Here is a 23,476-nt window from a genome sequence, read left to right as displayed (position 1 = left end):
GCAGGATCCATCTTTTATCATGTGCACTGGTGATTTATCAATTATTCACTGCTGACAGGCAAATGATTGACAGCAAATTGTTTTTCAGCCTTTTATAATTATTTCATTTAGATTGACATTTAAAATTATGCAATATTATTATGCATGCCCAGTCTGATTTTGAAAACAAAGCAGTGATAGTACTTTGATGGGAATCCATCACGGGTGAATCAGGTGCTAGAGGTACAATATTTTTCATAAATGTTTGTGGAATAACTGCACATGTTGTCAACACTGATACAACCATTGTATTTTGATTGCCAGTGCATGTTAATGTTTTGTATTTTCTGCCATTTTGTCTTGATAGTCTGTATTTACCGGTTACAATATTTACAAATACCACATGTGCCCATGGGAAAAATCCTGTGCACTGATCAACCTCAACTACTATCTGAATAAGGCACAAGGCATAAATCAAGTAGGCTGTTTTGTATGTTTTTGAAGGCTGGTGGTGGGGGCTGGAGATGTGCGGGAGTGTAAAGCTGGTCATACATCTACAGATTGATTGTCAGATTGGGCTGATGAGAGCAAATGACAGTTGACCATTTGCTTTGAAATGCTGGAAAACTGCCAAAAACTGTCATTCAGATATTACCAGGTTTTTTCTCCAACCAGCCCAATCTGACAATCAATCTGTAGATGTATGGCCACCTTAAGATAATTACTCCCTCTGTTTGCAATAACAGCATGGTTCCATTACAGACATCACAGCTTGAATCTTGCATCTTACTCAGTAAAATATTATTGCTGCATGATTTAACTGCTCATATTTTATTGCTGGGAACATGTAAAACCCCCTTAGGTTCTGCAGTCACATTTAAAACACTATAATACGATTCACAGGGACATGCTAATAATGCAAGGTAATGCTGTATTACAGAATGAAAACCAGCACAAACATTCATTATAGAAGGAAACACACCTTGATGGGTACAGCAGATGGGGGCGGATGCAATAAATGCCTTGCTGCAGAGGCTGTTCTAATGCACTGCCTTTGGGACTGCCCTGTTGCTCAGACATTTTGGCGTGCATTACATAACTACGGCACTTCTGTCATAGAGATTCCCTTTGACTGTACTTTGTCCTGGGCTCTATTTGGACACTTAGTTGATCAACCAGCTATTTCCAAGATCGACAAAAATGCATTGGCTTACTTGCTGCAATGGGTTAAAAAGGCCATTTTATAACAATTGTTTCATGTTCTCCCCCCCTCCCCAACACACACACACCCCTGTTCTGTCTACGGCAACTTCCTTACTATGGACTGGTTGGAGGCAGCCAACCATTCTTTCTTCCTTTCTCTCCGCCTACTTTTTTTCTCCTCCCTCCTTAAATTATTTATATGGTTTGGGATGGCTGGGTACTACATGGACTGAACGATGATCTGTGAGTTCTGGTAGATTTTGGTGGTTTTGTTTTTAATTTGCCATATTTGTTTGGCAACCATTTACGTTTTTATTTCCATTTTGCTTTCTGTTTCTAAAATACCTTGCATTTGTTATTTTACGTATGTATGTATGTATGTACGTGTGTGTGTATGTGTGTGTGTATGTATATGTATGTATGTGTGTATGTATATGTATGTATATGTGTATATATATGTATGTATGTATGTGTGTGTATATATATATATATATATATATATATATATATATATATATATATATATATATATATATATATATATATATATATATGCTGTGACGGCCGGCACTTATACTTGCTACTAGATGGACTGTGGTGCCTTCCAAGTAATTAGTAGATAACCATAAAAGACAAGAGGCGGCATTCACAGATTTGTAGAATCAAAAGAAGTGTATTAAATTCCAAACAAGTGTCACATCAGTTAGCCCGAGTTTTCGAGGCCCTTGGCCACTTTGATAAAGGGGCCACAGCACTGCTCACCAATTTTGGCCAAATTTGCATTTGACCTATTCAATTAAAGGGCAGATTACTTGGCAATCCATGTGTTTTAGTTGAAATAATGCGTCCGTTTTTGACTATTTTCTGTGAGTGCAGATTCTGCTTTTAATCAAAGTTTGAAGACATCCGAAAAGAGGTGCATTGAAAAAGGTATGTCCAGATTTTGTGGCTAGTCAAATAATCCAAACAATATTGAATACCCCCCTAAATATGCTTCAGGGTTAGAAGAAAAGAATGGAGAATTTTATTTAAAATGAATAGTCTGTCTAAAGGTTGATTTTAATCCGTTGGTCTTCATACTGTGGCTGAGAGATTTTACTTTTTTTCCATACTCCTTATACTGATTCTGGCGGGTTGGGATCATTTGGTCTACTGCATTATGGTAGAAAGTCATTAGGTCGACATGCTAAAAGGTCGACATGATTCTAGGTTGACATGGGAAAAGGTCGACATGATTCTAGGTCGAAAGGTCATTAGTTCGACAGGTCATTAGTTCGACAAGGTCATTAGTTCGACATTGTCTATGTCGACATTCACAAGGTCGACATGGGGTTTTTCACTGTTTTTTTACCTGAATGTCAACACAGTCGACATGGACACAGTTTAAAGTGCACTGCATCCCCTCGCATCGCTCGCTGCGCTCGCGATGCGTCGGGCACACTATTTTATTCTCCCACCACGCCCTAGTGGATGGTAGGGCATGAAATACCGCCTGTCGGCACATGTTGGCTCAAAAAACAGTGAAAAACTCCATGTCGACCTTGTGAATGTCGACATAGACAATGTCGAACTAATGACCTTGTCGAACTAATGACCTGTCGAACTAATGACCTTTCGAACTAGAATCATGTCGACCTTTTCCCATGTCGACCTAGAGTCATGTCGACCTTTTAGCATGTCGACCTAATGGATTCGACCTAATGACTTTATACCATAATGCAGTAGACCAAATGACCGCATCCCGATTCTGGCATATCATGGGTATTTCTTCAACAGTAAAATCTGTAAATGGAGGTACTACAGCTTTAAATATTCTGTCTTCTAGCTTGCCGAGAAATTGGTGCATTCAGTATTTTCTTTATAAAGAAATGTATTTCGAAATAGTTCTACAAGGTCATCCAGACCAAAATGAGAATAGAAACTTTACTCAAGCCTGAATCCCAATGGAATGTCTGTCCTATATCTGAATGTTTTAACATGCTAAATTGGTTCTTTTTGTAACTCATTCAGTAACCGCTACCTATATACAATGCACATTGTCCTCATTGAAATACCTTTTGCATTTGCCTCATCTTTGTCATCTTGAAATTACAACACTCCCATTCTGCTTCCATCCAAAGTAATAGGTTTTGATAAACCAGTAGAGCATGCTATCAAGGCCAAGTGTTCTGCGTCGTCTTTCTAAGTATGAAAACTGGTACAAGGCTATATGCATAAAAAAGGAATTTATGTTCTAGTAACCTGATTGAAGTATGGTAGTGTGCTTCACCTAGCAGAAACTGATGGGCACAGTTTAGTTATTAACCATAAGAACCACATTTCCGCTGCTGTTTTTTAAAAATATCTTCCATATCAGTTATAATCCAGATATAGAGTATGTGCAAATATTTCTATGTACTGCCCCAATTGGAGATGACTGGCTCCCTCATATCTGGTATTGTAAGGAAGAGGGGAGGGGATGCTAGCCAATAAGTTTTTTTTGTTTTTTTTTGTATGCCAATCTAAATTAATCTAAAATACACACAGTTTACTTTCTGTCCAATATTGAGTTTTGGAGAGTGTTCAACACCTGTTCTAGCTTTATGAAATGTCAGGAAGGAATTAGTGGGTATATTGTTCTGAAGCCTTCTGCAGGGACTATGTTAAGAAGACAAATGACCAGTTTTCTGGCAGGTGCGAAGTACAAATAGCTGAAATGGCACTGCACTAGATAGACACATTATCAGCACAGACATGGCTTTAATGACCATTGATAAGTCAATCAGGAATTGTTATTTTTGTTCTGTTTCCAATAAATGTGTTAAAGCTTGCTGAAATAATAAAATCCTACCTATGCTTTTCACTGATGTATCTGTATTCGCTTATTGACTGTATTCACCATACAGTGTTTCATGATAATGTTTGCTGCTGCAGAAGCAAATTGAATCCTTTTGTAAGTGAAAACCACAAAGCACTTACTCCCACCATTACTATAGCAACATGCATTGTTTGCTCAATATATCTGTGATGCTCATTTGATTTGTAGGCCCCTTTGTGCATTCATTTATGAGGTGAAGAAGCACATTGTAACAAATGTTAAAAATATGATGAGCTGTGTTTCCAATACATTCAGTGCACATAAATAAAAATGTTTCAGAACACTTGAAGAATGATGGTTTGATTACTATAATACAAATCTGTATTCTGTATAAAATATACAGCGCTGTCATTAAAAAGGAGAATGTTATTTGCCACAGAACATACATTTTGTTAAATAGTCGTTCAATAAAGGTTATTTGTAATCCTGTTACAAAGCTTTTTATTGTTAACGAAATAAACATTGTTAACTTCTCAGTAGAATGTGGGAGTCTTTGTAAGGGCACAAAGCTCTATGGCTAGTTAAATATTGGGGATAAAGGGATGATTTCCCTTGAGCTCCCTCTGCAGCTCCCTGGGAGGATGGATCGGAGTCTGAGATTGTACGTGCTGCACATAATATAAATACTATGTGCAGCCGCTAGTGGCACATCATGGTTACTTTTTTAGTACCTGAAATGTATCGCGCGTGGGGGGTTGGGGGTTTAGGCGATAGCCGGCAGGGGGACGCCCAAAGCCGGGCAGCGGGTGAATTAGCAAAAAGTACATAGAAATGCATCCATCTGTGTATTAGGCTCATAATTTGACATTATAGATGTTTCCTTATACACTTTTGCTGCAATCACACCAGACATGCTTTCCCTGTGCACCAGGTCCCATGCAACTAAGCTCTGTTTTGAAAATGTCTTATTCACTGTGATGCGACAAAATGAATTCACAAGATAGTACTGTACTTATTCTTTTGATATGTGATAGTTGTACATCTTAACCTGTATACAAAGTGCTATGGCACAAAAATATACAAGTGTTGCATATACAGATGGAGCCTACCTCATAGTTGCATTTTCTCTGTCTAAAGGGAGGTTATGGGCTGTATTCAGGGTCCATCGTTAACTCATGTAGTTCCGCCTGCTCTAGCTTTTACATCAGCTAGACAGGCGGATTAGCTTTCACCCTTCCACCAATTAGTGTATTCAGAGTGAATACAGGGCGGAAAGCCTCCTGGCGTTAAAACACCTATGAGGCGAAAGGGGGCATGTCCAATTCGCCTGCAGGGCAGGCCAGTCAGTGTCAGACACACACTCCTCCGCCGTTAGCTGTATGGAGATGTGCTGTCCCCCTGCATGAATTATTAACTTTGAGCTGGCCTGTAATGGAGTGCCCCCTGTCCCCATGCCTGCCTGCCGCCAGCCCCCCTCCTGCTATCTGCCCTGCATGAGTCCATTCAGCCTGCGTGCTTCCCTTTAATGGAGCACGCTGTCCACCAGCCCCCCCGGCCGCTGACACAGCCCGGAGCAAAGGAGGGGGGACTGGGTTCGCTAGGCTGGGCTGCCTGCAGAGAACAGCAGAAGCCGGCTGAGGGGGAGACGGATCCCGGCCTGGCTGCAAGGGGCAATTCTGTCCCTTGTGTCCCCCTGCCTGCCGCACGCTGTCCGCCAGCGAGGAGGGGGGATGGCGGTGGGGGCTACAGCCGGAGCCCCTGTGCGCAGTGACCGGGGTGAAGCGGCGCAGTCTCTGACACCGGCTCCCGGAGCTCCCTCTCATCCCCGCGAGTGTGCCTGCGCGCAGTGACCGGGTGCTGTGCCGGGCTCACAGATAGTATGCAGCTCGGGGCTGCGGGGACCCCCCCCCCCTGCAGACAGGGCACCGCTTGTGTCTGGTGAAGCAGGGCAGGCTCTGATACCGGCTCCCGGAGCTCCCTCTCATCCCCGCGAGTGTGCCTGCGCGCAGTGACCGGGGTGCTGTGCCGGGCTCACAGATAGTATGCAGCTCGGGGCTGCGGGGACCCCCCCCCCCCTGCAGACAGGGCACCGCTTGTGTCTGGTGAAGCAGGGCAGGCTCTGACACCGGCTCCCGGAGCTCCCTCTCATCCCCGCGAGTGTGCCTGCGCGCAGTGACCGGGGTGCTGTGCCGGGCTCACAGATAGTATGCAGCTCGGGGCTGCGGGGACCCCCCCCCCCCCCTGCAGACAGGGCACCGCTTGTGTCTGGAGAAGCAGGGCAGGCTCTGATACCGGTTTCCGGAGCTCCCTCTCCCGCGAGTGTGCTGAGCGGCAGTATCCGTCAGTTCGGCTGGGAGCTTGTATCAAATACTGTTACAAGCTCCCAGCCGCATTGACGGATACTGCCGCTCCTAAAGCACAGCACACTCGCGGGGATGAGAGGAAGCTCCGGGAGCAGGTGTCAGAGCCTGCCCTGCTTCACCAGACACAAGCGGTGCCCTGTCTGCAGGGGGGGTCCCCGCAGCCCCGAGCTGCATACTATCTGTGAGCCCGGCACAGCACCCCGGTCACTGCGCGCGGGGATGAGAGGGAGCTCCGGGAGGCGGTGTCAGAGCCTGCCCTGCTTCACCAGGTACAAGCGGTGCCCTGTCTGCAGGGGGGGGGGGGGGTCCCCGCAGCCCCGAGCTGCATACTATCTGTGAGCCAGGCACAGCACCCCGGTCACTGCGCGCAGGCACAGGGGCTTTGGCTGTCCGGATCCCCTCCCGCTGCTGCCATGTATTACAGTATTCTGCCTCACCCCCCGCTGGCCTCTTTCACCCCCTTCCCCTCTCCCCCCTTTGCTGGGCCCCTTCACCCCCTTTCCCCCCTTTGCTGGGCCCTTTCAACCCTCCCCCCCCCCTTTGCTGTGCTCCTTCACCCCCTCCCCCCCTTTGCTGGGCTCCTTCACCCCCTCCCCCCCATTGCTTTGCTCCTTCACCCCCCATGATGCCCACCTTCACCCCCGCTTCTGTGCTCCACCCCCTGCTGGCCTGCTGGGGGGGTCCCCGCAGCCCCGAGCTGCACACTATCTGTGAGCCCGGCACAGCACCCCGGTCACTGCGCGCAGGCATAGGGGCTCCGGCTGTCCGGATCCCCACTGTCCGTCTGCTCCCCGCCCGCTGTCCATCAGCCCGCTGTCCGGCTGCTGCCGAGTATTACAGTATTCTGCCTCCCCCCGCTGGCCTCTTTCACCCCCTCCCCCTCTCCCCCCTTTGCTGGGCCCCTTCACCCCCAACACCCCCCCCCCCCCCCCTTGCTGGGCTCCTTCACCCCCTCCCCCCCTTTGCTGGGCTCCTTCACCCCCCTTGCTGGCCTCCTTCACCCCCCATGATGCCCACCTTCACCCCCCGCTTCTGCGCTCCACCCCCTGCTGGCCTCCTTCACCCCCCTGTCAACATAGGTAAGTATCAGTATGTGTGGGCTCCGTGTGTATTAAAGTTTTATTATTCTGGTGTCAGTGTGTGTTTATTTTACTATTTGTATTGCTGTGGAACTACAAGTTCCAGTGGGCCCTTTAATGCCCCGCATGCTGGGACTTGTGTTTCTCCCAAGTCCCTGCATGCGGGGGAGGCTTGCTGGGACTCATAGTTCCACAGCAATCTACAATAGTTTCTTCAATTTTTACACCATTTATCAGCCCGGTACCCACCGCCCAGGGGTACAGGGGACAGCCCCAGGCTTCAGCCTGGGCAGGTAAATTCTGGAGGGGGGAGGGGACCCCTTCCTTGGGGTGGTCCACACTCCCCCAGGACCCCTGCCCAGGCTGACCGGTCAGGGGGATAATGTTTTGGCTGTGGGACCTTATATAATAAGTGTCCCCCGGCTGTGACATTACCCTGCTGGCTGGTTTGGCCTGGTGCTGGTTCTTCAAATACGGGGGGGACCCCTATTCATTTTGTCCCCCATTTTTGGGGACCAGGACAGGCTCTGTGAGCCTGGGATTGGTTACGTCCGTGGGGGGGGCACCCCACGCCATTTTTATTATTTATTTTTCTATATTTTTTTACACTGAAGCCTGCGCGGAGCTGACTAATCCGTGCAGGCTTCTGCGAAATATGCCTGAAAAACTAAGTGTATTTTCCTCACGTATTTTACCATCAATTAGCGTCTGGATACCGCTAATTGCCAGTGGCGTAACTATAGTCCCGCAGCCCCCGTGGTGGCGGGGAGGCGCTAGGCAGGTGTGGGGGTCTGCGGGACTATAGTTACCACCTGGTCCCGGCACCCGACTCCTGCCCTCCCCCGCCTTACCCCATTGCCGCCGGCGCCGCTGCCTCTAACCCGACACGCAGATCTGTGTCGGGTGACGGGCGGTCCCCGGCTCCGGCTGCAGTGCTAATATAATAAGAGACACTTTGAAAATGGCTGCCCCCATAATGCTGTATGGGGGCAGCCATTTTCCGAGTGTCTGTTATTATATTAGCACCGGAGCCGGGGACCGCCCGTCACCCGACACAGATCTGCGTGTCGGGTTAGAGGCAGAAGCGCCGGCGGCAATGGGGACGGGAGGGGGTTATTATTTCGGGGGGGGGGCACCCGAAATGTCCGGCGGGGGGGCGCTAAAAAAGTAGTTACGCCTCTGCTAATTGCAGATAATACCATCTGTATTGAAAAAATACGAGTACTGTACGTCTACAATATTCTTATTTTCTAATACAAATACAATTTTGTTAGGGGTATTTGCCTAATTAAATGTCCCATAATACTGTTGGACGACCGTGATTAGTTTAGAGTCAAAAGGTTTACATGCGTTAGGTCGACTTGTGAAAATTGTCGACATGGAAACAGGTCAACATGCATTTTTATCGTGTTTATGTTGGCAAAAGTCAACATGGACACCATATAAGTAAGTGTATCATGTCCGCTTGACATGCTTCAGCCACAATGCCTTTTTCATGTCGATATATTCCTTGTGTCTACATATTGTTTGTGTCAACCTAATGCATGTCAACCATCTTCATGCATTGACATTTTGACACTCGACCAATAGTGGTCAACCTATTTACTGTTGGCCTATGGACTGCATCCCCCTGAAACTTTGTTCCTGTGTCAACTTTAATCACGTCGATCTTTTGGGATTGACGCAGACATTGTCAACTTAATATACAATTATCATATCCATGATTTACATACTTTGGCCCTCATTCTGGTTGACTCTGTAAGTTGCAAAGCTCGCAGCTTACCGTGTCCTAGAGGGGCACAACACTGCATGCTGGGAAAGACAATCAGCGGGATGTACTAACGGGAAAATGCGGTAAAACCCCTGTTTTACCGCATTTTCCGATGTACGAATTACCCGGCCACCACGTCACTGCATTATAGGGTGGTGATACCCTATAGAAGCCTATGGGCTTCTTTTCGCCGCCTCCACCAAAAAAAACCTGGACCCGGAAGGTAACACCTGTCTCCCCCTAGTGACGCAGCTGACGTCCTTCCGGCTGCAGGGGGGAGAAGGAGGTACCGGGGACAGCCTGCTTAGCTGTCCCCGGCATGAGGGATGCAGGAGGGGGCAGGGAGGTGACGGAGACACCACATTCCAGGAATCGCGGGGGGGGGGGCCTCCGTCACCGCATCGCGATGCCAGCCGCATATGTTGGTACATATGCGCTGGCATCGCGGCGGACAGGCAGCGAAGGGCGGCGATGTATATTAATACATCCCGCCCAATGCAACATGGGTAGAGTAAAAAAAAAATTATTATAAAAATCAAAATATATTCATATGGGCAATAATAAACATACTAAATATATTTACAAACAAAATGAAAATAAATTACATTGATTCATGTCAAAAACTACATAAATAAAATAATATTTAAGGTTTTGTAAAGCAGTCCCGACAGAAGAAATTGTCTAGTTCACTTTGTCTAAAGCCTGCCTGAAAACTGTAGAATCCATTTAGACAATCAGACACTGAATAGGCTAAATCAGATTAACATGACAGAGTTTAGACAAAGTGAAACAAAAAGTCTAAATGACTCATTTAGACAGGCGAGGCAAACGAAAAGAGTTGACAGGTGAAATGCTTTAGACTGTCTAGAAAAAATGATAGTGAATACTACAATTCATCTAGACTTTTTTTTCAGGCGTAAAATATGCTGTTTTAGACAGAACAACCAACAGTGAATACACCCCAAAGTTGCACCTCAGTTGGATCATGAACAGGCGCGTTGGTGCACGTTAACATACATAGAATGCAATACAAATCTCCAAGACTGGGTGGCTAATGCTCCAGTAATCCAGTACTGAAGAGCAAATCATGTTGGATGGATATACTGTGAAGTACAGTTCAAGATCTTGCAAATGGGCAGTAACAGCTCTAACATTACTGTATAATGTAACTCAGATGGAGAGAATCAATAAAATAAAAACTAATACATCAGTAAATAAAAAGTGTATACAGATGCAAACAAATGTTTTAAACCAATGGTCCATTGACGTTAGGCTTGTGTGTGTGTCCATGTCACCTAGACAAATCATTAAATAAAAATAGCGTATACAAACCAACCTGTTACAGCAATAGTCCCGTAGCTAATACAGAATATTGTAAGTAGATCAGATGCAAGGGATCACTTCTTACATTGACCCATGGGTTTGGGTCACTATCACCAGGTGTTGTAGGCCAGTATGCTGCGCTCCTTGCTCAGAGACCCAGGTTCGATTCCTTAAGTGAGAAATTTTTGTTCCAGTGTTTTTGTTCATGTACATTCATACATTTAAGAAACTTACATTTACCAGGAGTATATACACACAAAAAGACTTGCTTCCTTAACTAACTGTCCGAGCATCTGTCACGCAAAATCAGAAGCATAGTACTGAACTCTTTAATGTACTGTATTGTACTTGCACTCGGGCCTTCTATCGTGCATTCCCCTAACCAAAGCGACTGTAGTATAAGCCCTTCATTTACATACTGAATTGTGTTGGATATTTCCAGTATTCATGCTGGCCTCATTGTCTGTGAAAAGAGCAGTCTCCCAGGATTGGGGGAAGAGAGAAGGGGTAGGTGGGGACTTAACCAGTCAGCGTTAACCAGCAGAATTCAGCAGCAGAATTCAGAGACAGTGTCTAAAATTGGGCTTACGTGTGCGCCCAAGTCCCTTACACAAATTGTGTATAATGCAAGCGAACATGTTAAATCAATTGTCTATTGACATTAGGCTTGTGTGTGCGTCCCCCAGACAAATCATTTAACCCCTTCACGACATATGACGTATATATACGTCATATGTCGGTTGCGGGGGAATCAAGCCAGCTCACGGAGTGAGCTGGCTTGAAAGAGAGCAGGTAATGGCTGTATATTACAGCCAGGTCCCTGCTCTCACGGCCACGAGCGGCGAGTTCGCCGATCGTGGCCGTTTAACCCTTTAAGCACCGCGGGCAAAGCGCCCGCAGTGCTTAAATAGCTGATCGGAGGGGGGGCGCCCCCCTCCGGCGCCGATCGGGGCCCCCCGCAGCGAGATCGGAGGGTGCCGATCGGTTGCCATGGTAGCCAGGGGTCTAATGTAGACCCCTGTGCTGGCCGTGTATGCATACCTATTACATCCTGCCTCAGGCAGGATGTAATAGGAAGTGCATAAAATCACTACGTTCAGCCATAGAGCTCTATGGCTGAACCTAGTACAGGCGATCGCGCCCCCTAGTGGTCAAGTACACTAGGGGGCCTTGTAGTAAAAGTAAAAAAAAAAAAAAAAAAAAAGTTTAAAAATAAAAAAAAAATAAAAAAATATTAAAAGTTCAAATCACCCCCCTTTCCCCATTTCCCAAATAAAAATAAATAAAAAATAAAAAAAATAAACATATTTGGTATCGCCGCGTTCCTAAAAGTCCGATCTATTAAAATATAACATTAGTTATCCCGCACGGTTAAAGGCGTAAACGGAAAATAATCCCCAACGCCAAAACTACGTTTTTTGGTCGCATCGCCTACCCAAAAAAAAAATAGCTAAAAGAGATCAGAAAGTCGCCCATATCCCATAATGGTATTAATTAAAAAGTACACTTCAGCCCGCAAAAAATGAGCCCTCACCCAGGTCCGTAGGTGGAAAAATAAAAAAGTTATAAGCCGCAGAACATGGCGACGCGACGCAAATTCGAAAAACCGTAACATATTCTATTTTTTTTTTAGTCGTAAAACGTAACGAAAACTATATAAGTTTGGTATCACCGGAATCGTAACGACCCATAGAATAAAGATAACCCATCATTTTAAACGAACTATGAACTCCAAAAAAACCGTAACCAGCGCAAAATTGTGGAATTGCGTTTTTTTTTCTTTTTACCCCACATTTAATTATTTCCTGATTCCCCAGAATATTATACGGTATAGTAAATGGTACCATTAAAAAGTACAACTTGTCCCGCAAAAAAAAAGCCCTCATGTGTCTATATAGCCGGAAAATTAAAAAAGTTACGCTTATTTGAACGCAAGGAGGAAAAAAAAAAAATTACCTTAAAAGGCAATGTCGTGAAGGGGTTAATAAAAAGTGTATAAAAATATGAACCAACGTGTTACAGCAATGATCCCTTAGCCAATACAGCATAAGCAGATCTGATGGCAAGGGATCACTGTACATTCACTCAGGTAGGTGGAAGGGAAGACTATTAGCTATCAGAGAATACCCCAAGTTGGTGACGGCTTTCTGGCTTCCTCTACAGCCAGGGTTCCATGGTGAGCAATCCTGTACTCAGATGGCTTGGCTCCTGCTAGGTGCTTGGCTCCCTGTTGCACAGCAAGTGTGCCCAAACGTGGACAGTGGTGCAGAAAGGGGACCATTGCAGCATCTGTACCTTATGTCAGCAGCCCTTTAAGTAATGTGATAAGATGCACCTACAGCATTCTCCTTAGACATGTATAATCTATGCCGTTACTCACTTCATATATGTGGGCTTCCACGAGGCTCTAGTTCATGGACGGCAACTATTTTGTGAACCAGCTTGATGTTCAGGTCGGGCCTGCTACGTACGTCGCTCATAGTGTAGCTTGCTTATCACCATTGCCCATGTTTTAACTAGCGTAATGAGACACACGAGCAGCAATGATTTTAGACATGTAAAATCTATGTCGTTGCTTGCTACATAGATGTGGGCTTCCATGAAGCCTTGGTTCATGCTTGGTAGACATTTTATTAACCCACTCTGGGCTCGAGTTTGGCCTGCTGCGTACAGTATGGTGACTTGATGCTCACTTTATCCCAAAAACCCCTATGTTTTTTCAATAGTGCACATGAGACGCAGTGCCCATATACAGTACATTACATGCATAATGTATGCAATTGCATTTTATGAGAAAACGGTCTATTTAACATACAGTACTGTACGGTCAAGTAGTTCTTGCTCTGTAGTGCATTTCCATGTAGACTTAACACAAGTGCAATGGTTATTTTTGCGCTATAATATACTATTGGACATCCCATGTATGAACAGTGGTGAACAGTGGTGATTTTAAAAAAGCGATGATCGCTGCTATTGCACTCACTTAAGAATCACATGCAGCATTGACTATTGTGAATTGTGGGCCTACACACAGGGATATGCTGAAGCGTTCTAAGCTGTGCTAGAATGCTCATAACACTTCAGCAAGATTGCTCAGCACAGTAGGTATTAATTGCCGTGTATCACTATGTCCACAACCCCTACACATGAAGCAATGTGGGGCATCTTGTGAGATCACTTCAAAATGCCCTCACATTGCCCGTATGTAGGCCCCATTACACTGAGGCGTATAGTCTCTTTGTGTGTCAGCACCCGGGGTGGGGGGGAATTGGTTTACTGAAACACACACAACTCTATAATAAACATAAATGGGAGAATTGATTTAGTACAGAGAAGCATTTTGATTATGTTTGAACATGGATGAAAAAGCAATTTGTAAATGGTGTTGCTTTTTTTTTACTATCTGTTTAGGCACATGTGGCAATGCTTAGTTTATCTGTCTATAACCTATTTTGAGGCACCAAGAATAATTTGATAAATACTCCTTAATGTAAAAATACGATCTGTATTTTGTCCTGCATGAGTTGGGCAGGAGTGGTGAGATTTATATTTCCTACTTGAACTAATGTGGAAAACTGTGACCTATTTACTTATTTTTGTGAATTTTCTGTGATTTTTATATTTGCGGTAAGTCTTGTTACCATTGGCGTTAGCACTATAGTGATTTGAGACTTCTAATTGGTTCTAATGATGATAACTAAAAGTGAATACACTTATTTTAGTTGTTTACAGATGTGTCCACATACATCTTGGTTTTACTGTGCCATGTATGGCACAATTTGGCACACCTTGGACTCTGCAAAAGTCACGCTTTGTGATTTTTCTAAAAAATTTCCTATTTTTATGTTTTTATACAGATGCTCCTGCTGAAATAACAGTTGCAAATGGAGGCACAACTACTGCAGGTGCATTAAATGATGATCTGGATATATTTGGTCCAATGATTTCCAACCCTATTCCTGCATCATCTACAGCCCCTACACAGGTAATGCTCTCAGTCTGCTATTTGAGATGAATACTGTATGATTTGTATCGGGAATGTGATTAAATACACAACATCGCTGTTTTATACAAGGCAATTATAGTTTATCCTATAAACCATTAACCTCTCCGTATCTACCCCATCATTATAGTATTGTGTTATTTTGAGCATTAGTTCAACAAGGTGTAGGCCTTGTGCAATTGAAATGTATTTATACATCTTTATTTAAAAAAAAAAAAACCTGAACACAAAAACAGATTTTAGCCTTAAATAAACAGTGAATGCGTCACAGCAAAATATAGCTGCTGTTTGATTCCTTCTATACAATAGGATACATCTATGTAACCTTGTTCCCAATGATGATGCATCTTCAAGTATTAATGCATTATCTGTTTTCAGATTTTCTTGATAAATAGGGGGGCAATGCTTGCATACATTTAAAACACAATAGGGAAATAAAACCAGACAGTGCATAGTCGCTATGTCACCTGAAAATAGTGAGTGGGTAGAGAAGTATAGAGTAGGGTATATAAAACAAAACTGTACTTTCCTTCTTTTTTTTTTTTTTTAAATGCTCTGCTTGCCTTAGATAACACATTTGATGTGTCAACATATGTTTTATGGTATTCGTCACAAACGGAAATAAAAGCATAATAAAATATATTTATTTTTTATTTTTTAAATGTACCGTATACATTTTGGCATTATATAAATATTCAATAATAGTAGATGTGCAATATCAGTGTATCTAATATAAATCAAGTAAATGGTTTACTAGATTCCTGTTTAAGATAGATGCATCAATGTTAATAGAAATGTAGGCTCTAGAAACAGCCTCTAGGTCACATTGGGCCAGATGCACTAAGCTTCAAAAGTGATGAAATGGAGAGTGATAAACCATCAACCAATCAGCTCCTGCCTGACATTTTTCAAACACAGCCTGTGACATGGCAGGTAAGATTTGATTGGTTGGCTGTTTATCACTCTCCATTTTATCACTTTTGAAGCGAAGTGCATTTGGCCCACACACTCACTCACTGCATTAAAAATGCAAATATCAGTTTTTCATTAAAGGTCATTTTCTTGTAGTTCAAATGCAACAGTCAGTGTCAATAATTAGAAAAATGCTCTGTCAGACAATAAATTGTAAAAAAAAAAAAAATTATATATATATATATATATATATATATATATATATATATATATATATATATGTACATATACACCCCTATACTGTGCTGAGTTTGTATATTGTCCCAGGGCATGTGTGGGTTTCCTCCCACAATCCAAAAATATACTGGTAGGTTCATTGTTTCCCAACAAATTAACCTTAGAATGTCTATGTACATGTGGTACGGAATATAGATTGTGAGCTCCACTGGGACAAGGACTGGTGTGAATGTTCAGCTATTCTTTGTAAAGCGCTGTGGAATATGTGTGCGCTACTATATATAAATAAGTGATATTAAATATATGGGTTACTATATTTCATACAGTATATTAGCCAAATGGTATATCTGAGGCTGGATACTGAATATTTTATAATAGGTATATAATGTTGTAAACAAGATGGCTCTCACTTAGAAAAATGTAAATGAACTAGCAGGGTCCAAAATAAATAAATAAAAAAAAAATCTACTTACCTCTCCCACTTCGTGGAAAAACTGAAGACCCAGCATTTAATAATAAATAATAAAAAGCTGGTGTATTTAATCCAACAGCAGTCAGTACCCAACAGCTGTTTCAAATGTCAGCCACCAGTTCCTCAGGGGTTATGTACACATTAACAACCAGGCATATTTAAAATATACAAAATTGTGCCACTCCTGATCCGATTTCAGTCTACTTAGTGCTTAAGCCAAAAATCCGGATTCAGCAGTGTGTGTGAGCTCACAACATCAGCTGAAGGCAGTGCTCTGGATGACCGTACATCGGAGGGGAATCTCCTGGGAACTTCGGACTGGTGTAGTATATACTGTTGAGGTCTCTACAGAAGCTGTTCAACTGTTCCCTGGTGCCCTTCCACACAAATGATCATTGATATAAAGTGCAATGGAATATGCTGTGCTATATAAGAAACTGTAAATAAATAAATTGATGTAACAATTCCATGTACTTCATTTATCACCCCACTACACTGTTCCTTATCTGTTCCTCTTCCTATTGGACCATGAAGAGGTTTGCATAGCTTGGGACAATTTGTGTTCCGATCAGTTCAGTGTAGTAAAAAGTCTTTAACTGGGATAGAGTATTGTGTTTGCAATTGCTGAAAAGATCGGCTTTCCATCGAAGTCCACACCGTCTAATTTTCATACTTTGTGCATTATTTCTTCTTTTTGTGAGGTGACCACGGGGTTTAAGTGCACTGTGCACCCTATCAAAGACGATCATTTTTTGCTGGGATCCTTTGCAAGGATTTCATTAAAAATCTTTGTCAAGGCATCTATTAACACCGATTGCGGTACCTCTTCCAGAATACCTCTTGCATGAATGTTTCATCTCCCTCTGTCTAGGTTATACATTTTATTTTGCAGAGATTGTATTCTTCAGATTGAGCTGTTATGATGTCTAATAAAAGCAAAAAAGGATGTCAGAGGAATCTTGGTATTCTTCAAGGGATGTAACCCTGTTGGTGAGGTGTGAAATGTCGTGCTTAACTGCCAGTTCTTGTCTAATGGTGTCCTGAAGATTTTGTTTAGTTGGGAGTGATTTGATGACCCTAAGAATTGCTTCAAGTTCATTCTCATTGTTGGAGGGTAAGGAGGTTGGAATAGAAATTAACTTAGGAGAGGCATCCAGTGGACTATGAGGCGTTTGAGGTCATTGTATCTTGGCTTGTCTTAGAGAGCGGAGGTTAAAAAAAATGTCTTATATTGGTTTGAGATCTAAGATCTTTTGGTTGAGGTGTGTAGGCTTTTTGTAACACTCTTTTAGTTCTGACCATAATGTGAAGAGACTATGGTGAAAGCAGGTTGGTGTCAGAATTTGTGCTGAGTAGAAGTGTGAGTGTTACATGTAGAAGCGTCTGAGCAACGACTCCCCCCTGACTCTGTGTCAGTTTGCTAACATTTAACTGTCCGCATTATGTCAGGCGGAGCAGTCTCGCATCCTGGAGTTGTTTGAGAATAATGCGGGTGAGCAGAGTAAAGTCAGTTCTGAAGATTTGATGATGTATTGAAATATATAGAAAGATCTGCTGAAAGTATGAAAGGTTTTCTGTACTGCATAAAATACGGCAGATGGAAAGGTAATTTCAGAGACACAGACGTTCTGTGGGCAAGTAATTCCGGTGAAATTAACTGTAAGGCCACTAGAGGTAGACCTCGCTGGAAGAAATTCTAATTTCAGCTGCATGTGTAGGGGGAAAAAAGGTACACATTAAAATTATATAAGATGACTCCTGTAGTGAATAAACCTTTTAGGTTGAAAGGTCTTTGAGAGGATTGTTCCAGGTGATATGGCTTACAAGTAGTGGTATGCACACAAGGGGGATGAGATCCACACCCTGCAAAATGGCCGCCAGCTGATAATTTTCGGCCTGTAGCTTTTACTGTGGTGCACAATGCAGATATTGCATTTATAAGTGTAGGGTCATGAATGTCTGCAGCCTTACAATTAAGGAGCACTCTCAAAGCAAACCCGTACCCTGCAACCCTGTCCTGCAGCAGGGGAAGCCACCATCTACCTCTCCCAGGAGTGCCCACCATCACTCTCCGCTGGAAGAGGAGGACCGCAGCCGCAACTCTCAGCAATGAAGACAGTGTAGCCTTCCGCTTACCGCTCAGCAGTGTTCTCAGGGTGGCAGGGAATTGAGGAGATGAAGGGCGAGGATGCCTGTTCCGCAGCAGACCTCTGTGAGCATCAGATGAGAGAGGTTAGTTAAGGTACCGGCTCTGCTTGTCAGCGTAGGCCACAACCTGAAAGGACAGACAAGTCTGTCCTCCGGTTCCACAAACTGAACCCACTGGCACCAGGGATGCAGTACAGGTAGAGGCAGGGCAGGTGGGTGTAACGACACCTCTAGTGAGGGGCTAAAGTCATTTTATGATGACAGATTTTCTGAAGCGATCTCCAGACACTGCCGTCCCCTTTAGCTGGCCAATCCACGCACCCCTCATATAAGTCTTTAATAGCTACAATACCTAAAGTTCACACCAATTCTGTAACGAGTAGTCCGAGAAGGAGAGGGAAATTCACCTGATGTAGCTATTCCTTTGTCCCAGACTAGGTGTAAGATACTTTTTGTAGATATAGCAGAAGGAGGCGTATTAGAAGTGTCAGGGGCACAATACATACACTTTTATACCTGTCTGTGACCATACAAGTGATATACAGAGTGACATTTAACTGGATGGAGGAGGGGGAAATTGGACTGAATGGAAAGGGAGGCAGTAAATATGGCAAATGGCGGTAGGAGACTACACCTATAGCATGAGGGTACACTAGGCTGAATGAGCATCAGAGCACTGTGATTGGACTGGCTTGGTGGTTATAGAAGGGAGACCATTAGATGGGGCAGTGGACCAGTTAAGGGGGGGGGGGGAGTGGGCTGGCTGGGAGACACTTTAATAAGTGGTCAATGTAATATTGGGGGACACTTGGGGTGGATGGGAAGATGGCACAGTAAGATAGGGTGGGTAGGTTGAACACTAGGGTGGAGAAGGGCTGATTTGAAAGAGGAGAGGCACTGGCTGGACTGGCTGTGGGTTTTTAAGTGTGGGGCTGAAAGATGGGTGCACTGGGCTGGTTGGATGAGGGGACAGTGGGCTGGAGAAAAGGCAGACAGTGGGATAGGAGCAATGAACTAGGGATGGTGATGGTCTTCCATCCCGCTGCTCCCTATGAGACTTCCCACCATACCCCGCCATAACTACTCACCAGTGGTGCGCGGTGACGTCACCTGCGCACCAGCTGCGATGCATCCCTGGGACCGTTGCAGTCACTGCTAACTGCTGTAAGTAATTTACATCTAAAGGTAATTAAACTTCAGAAGTTGGTCGCGATCTATTGGCGAGAGCTCTGCGATCGAATGGTAGATCGTGATCGACGTTCTGGGCAGGTCTGCCCTATGGGTTTAAAAAAAAAAAAAAACTCGTAAATCCGCCTATGGGAAGCCTCAATCCAGATCAAATTGGATTAGGGAAACCCCTACATACTGTAAATGTTTTTCAATTTCCACCCAGGGTTTTACATGTCCTATTGGAAGCAAATCTTTTAATTGATCAAGTAAACATGCATGCTGTCAGAGTTCTAGATTTGGGAAGGCAAGACCATCACTACTTTTAGACCTATGTAATCAATCTCTAGCCGTTCTAGGTCTCTAACCCTTTCAAATGATGATTATAATTTACTATCAAAATATTCTTTATGGTTGTATTGATGAAATGACACTCTGTTCCTCCTGTTTTCGCTAGTGGGCATCTGTTCCTTTTTTGGTGTTCCGTTCTCTTGTTTGGTGAAGCACAGTGTATTGCAGATATTCCTCAGATAAGTGTATGGCCAGCTTAAGATGGGAGTTCCATTGAAGATGGGAAGTTGCCATAGCAAACAATCAGATTTGATCTATTATTTTATAGAAGGTACTAAATAAATATGTAGATTATGATTGGTTGCTATGGGCAGCATCCCAAATTCAATTGATCTCTGATTTTAGGAAATTTATCCCATAGTGTTTGTCTTTACATCCAGGTTCATTAAATAGTATACTTACAGGACTTCATGCTCACCAGCTCTGTTCCCCTATTCAGAGATTACCATCCCTGTACTAAAATGTACGTTAGAGATCCCAATCTACCTTTTTTTCCAGCAAGTAATGGAAGAACAGATAGTGTTAGCAGTGCCACTCCAGTGGTTTCAATATAATGGCCCCTGTTCAGTATATCTAGATAGTAAAATATATACATACCATATATACTCGAGTATAAGCCTACTTTTTTTTTTTTTTATGCTGAAAAGGCCCCCCTCGGCTTATACTCGAGTGAGGGTACCACTTGAGTCAATACGTTTTCCCAGTTTTTTGTTGTAAAATTAGGTGCCTCGGCTTATATTCGGGTCAACTTATACTCGAGTATATACGGTACTAGTTTCAAATAAAGATATGAATTTTAAAAAAATCACCAAATGTGTTTCTTTACAATTTTATTAAATTCAATACATTTCTTTGTCATACTCAAATTGAAAATTCAGTGTTTGTGTGAGACAACAAGCAACTTTTTTTTGCTATGTAATACAATGGGAAATTGCTCTGCCTTTTGTAATCCAATTTGGGGAGACAACAATAAAAACCTAATATCTGATTCAGCTGCTTGCAGCAAGCATGTGCTGCTGAATGGCTATTGGAAAGCTCTGTTGCCTCCCAGCACAACCTTGTGTGGACATTGGGGGGATTACATTTTTTGGACTAGACAAAAAATCCGGACAAGTTTGAATACCCCCTTTGGTGTGTTGTGTGGCTTTCCTCCCACAGTCCAAAAACCAAAATAAAAGGATTACTGACAAAAATATAACCCAGTGTGTGTCCCCGGTGGTACGGAATTTAGATTTTAAACTGTACTTGAGTTTCTGTGAAGTGATGCATAAGTGCTCGTAACATAAATAAAGGGTGCCTAGTGACCTCCCAACAACGGAATCCCGACTGTTAAATGCCCAACAGTCGAATCCCGATTTACTGTACAGGAGCTATTCTCCCTTGCGGGAGTCCGCAAGGGGCTTCAATGCAGTTGCCCCCCCTGTCGGAGTACCAGCACCCGTGATTCTGATGTAGGTATATTGACAGACATAATCCCGACCATCGGCTAGCTATACCAGACCCTAATTAACTAGCTGTAGCCGACTCGTTAACTTACTTTTACTGTGCAGAAATTGCTACAGATGCGCACACAACAATACAACATACAGTATCATTGTATTCGGCACAGTCTGCTTGTATGTCTTATAGCTATGCAGTTAAGGGGGAAAAGAATGCCCAGCACATCTGTGCTGGCGCCTTATACTTCTGTGCCGTGATTCATTACATATGGGGGTTAGATAAGAGGCATCTGTACCAAATCTTTTAACCACTTAACTGGCAATATAAATAGTTTTTTTGGGGGGTTATTAAGAAGGAAATTAGGGAAAGTACGTGGTTTTTAAACTTATCCCCCCAAAAAATTTTTATATATAGGACAGAGAATATTTGGAATATTTTTTGTTTCAAAAAAATTGGATCACCATCATTGGAACTTTGGTAACATTGTGACTATCTCAACTTTCATTTTCTCAGTGTCTACTCATCTGTGCTTGTGTCTGTAGTGGATTAAGTTACATCTCCCCAGCGGCTTGCAATTTGTGTAGCAACTGGATGTGGGTGGGGTTCTGCTGTGCAGATGTATGGCTTACTGGTGGAGGGTGCAGCGAAACAGGACGACTTGGAGGTCCTACTGAGAGCAGCAGCTGTCAGAAGATGCTCTTCCTGCATCTGCTTTTACTGTATATCTGACTGGTCTCCTCCTTTGTGACCATCTCAAATAGAACACTTGCTGGTGTGGTCACAAAGACAAGATGGTCAAAAAAAATAAGTGAAGAAGTTGCTACCATAACAAATATCTGCAAGCTATTGTGTCTAGTACACGCTATAAAATAACTTGAAGCTGATAGAAGCTACTTCACCTATTTTCTTTAATGTTTGATGCAACTCCCCCTATATTTTCAGTAAAAAAAAATAGAAATCATAGGATTTTGCAATAATGTACATACATGGTTAACGTAGTGAATGGGATGTAAAGTGTTTGAAAACAAAGGGGGTTTATAATTATTAATTAGTTGGTCCTCCTAAAGAGTGTGTGGAGGGGGGGGGGGGGGCTAGGGGCTATAAGAGCTCTGTGTGTGGGGGGTTTGGGGGGGTTTGCCTACTAGTTCCGTTTAGAGCTGTGTGTGAGGTGTTGCCTATCTGGCTAGGTGCTATTAGGCAACACATGACTCAGCACACACACAGCTCCAATAGCACCTATCAAGATATGCAGCACATTCCACGCACAGAGCTCTATCTGGTTAGGTACTATTACAACTGTATATGGATGGGAGGGGGAGTTGGAGCGATGTGGGAGGGGGGGTTTAATATCTAGCTGGCTCTATTAGAGCGGTGTGTGAGGGGTGTGTTGCCTATCTGCTTAGGCGCTATTAGGCAACACAATCTGCACACACATAGGTCTAATAGCACCTTCAAGATATGCAACACTCTCCACACACCATACTGTAGCTCTACCTGGCTAGGTGCTGTGTGTGTTTTTGGGGGGAGGGTTGAATATCTGACTAGTTGCTATTGGACCGGTGTGTGTGGGAGGGGGGTTGAATATCTGAATAGTTGCTATTGGAGCGGTGTGTGTGTGGGAGGGGGGTTGAATATCTGACTAGGTGCTATTGGAGCTGTGTGTGTGTGTGTGGGGGGGGGGTTCAATACCTGACTAGGTGCTATTAAAACTGTGTATGTGTGGTGATGCATGTCTGAGCTTTGTGGGGGGGGGGGGGGGGGGTTTAAATATCTAGCTGGGTGGTGCTATTAGACTCGGGTGTGTTTCCTATCTGGCTAGGTGCTATTAGAACTGTGTGGGAAGGGGGGTGTTGCATATCTGGCTATGTGTGAGTGGGTTATTTTGCATATTTATTTAGCTGCTATTAGAGCTGTGTGTGTATATCTGTGGGGGGGTGGAGGGTGGGCGGCTTTCTGGATAGGTGCTAGTAGATGTATGTGTGTTGGTTTTTTTGCATATCTGCCTTCCTTATTATTTTATTTGTGTTCTATTTATCTCTCATTACATTCATGTTTCAGGATCTGCCTTGTTGTTAATTTGCCCTATTCCCAAGAGTGATTTAATAAAAAATCTTTTTATTGGTGTATCTCTCTATATAGATTATTAAAGTGTCTATATCAACGTTAAAATTGTTCTTTTGCATTTTTTACTTGTATTATTTTGCCTAACAGGGAGCATGCAATTGTATTCC

General features: G+C 43.5%; 1 protein-coding gene across 3 annotated transcripts in view; it reads left to right on the top strand.

The window, feature by feature from the left end:
- The window catches only part of SMAP1 (small ArfGAP 1), a 281,227-nt gene that overhangs the window by 224,855 nt on the left and 32,896 nt on the right, over nucleotides 1-23,476 (top strand). For all 3 annotated transcript variants that reach the window (XM_083177252.1, XM_083177251.1, XM_083177250.1), the window contains one exon: nucleotides 14,373-14,500. In XM_083177252.1, coding sequence (XP_083033378.1) covers nucleotides 14,373-14,500 — 128 coding nt within the window. The remainder of the gene's footprint in view (nucleotides 1-14,372; nucleotides 14,501-23,476) is intronic.

Source organism: Crinia signifera, chromosome 3, assembly GCF_055691185.1.
Source record: "Crinia signifera chromosome 3, ASM5569118v1, whole genome shotgun sequence".
In the NCBI taxonomy this organism is placed as follows: Eukaryota; Metazoa; Chordata; class Amphibia; order Anura; family Myobatrachidae; genus Crinia; species Crinia signifera.
Note: the sequence above shows the minus strand (reverse complement) of the source record. Positions and strands in the feature narration are given on the sequence as shown.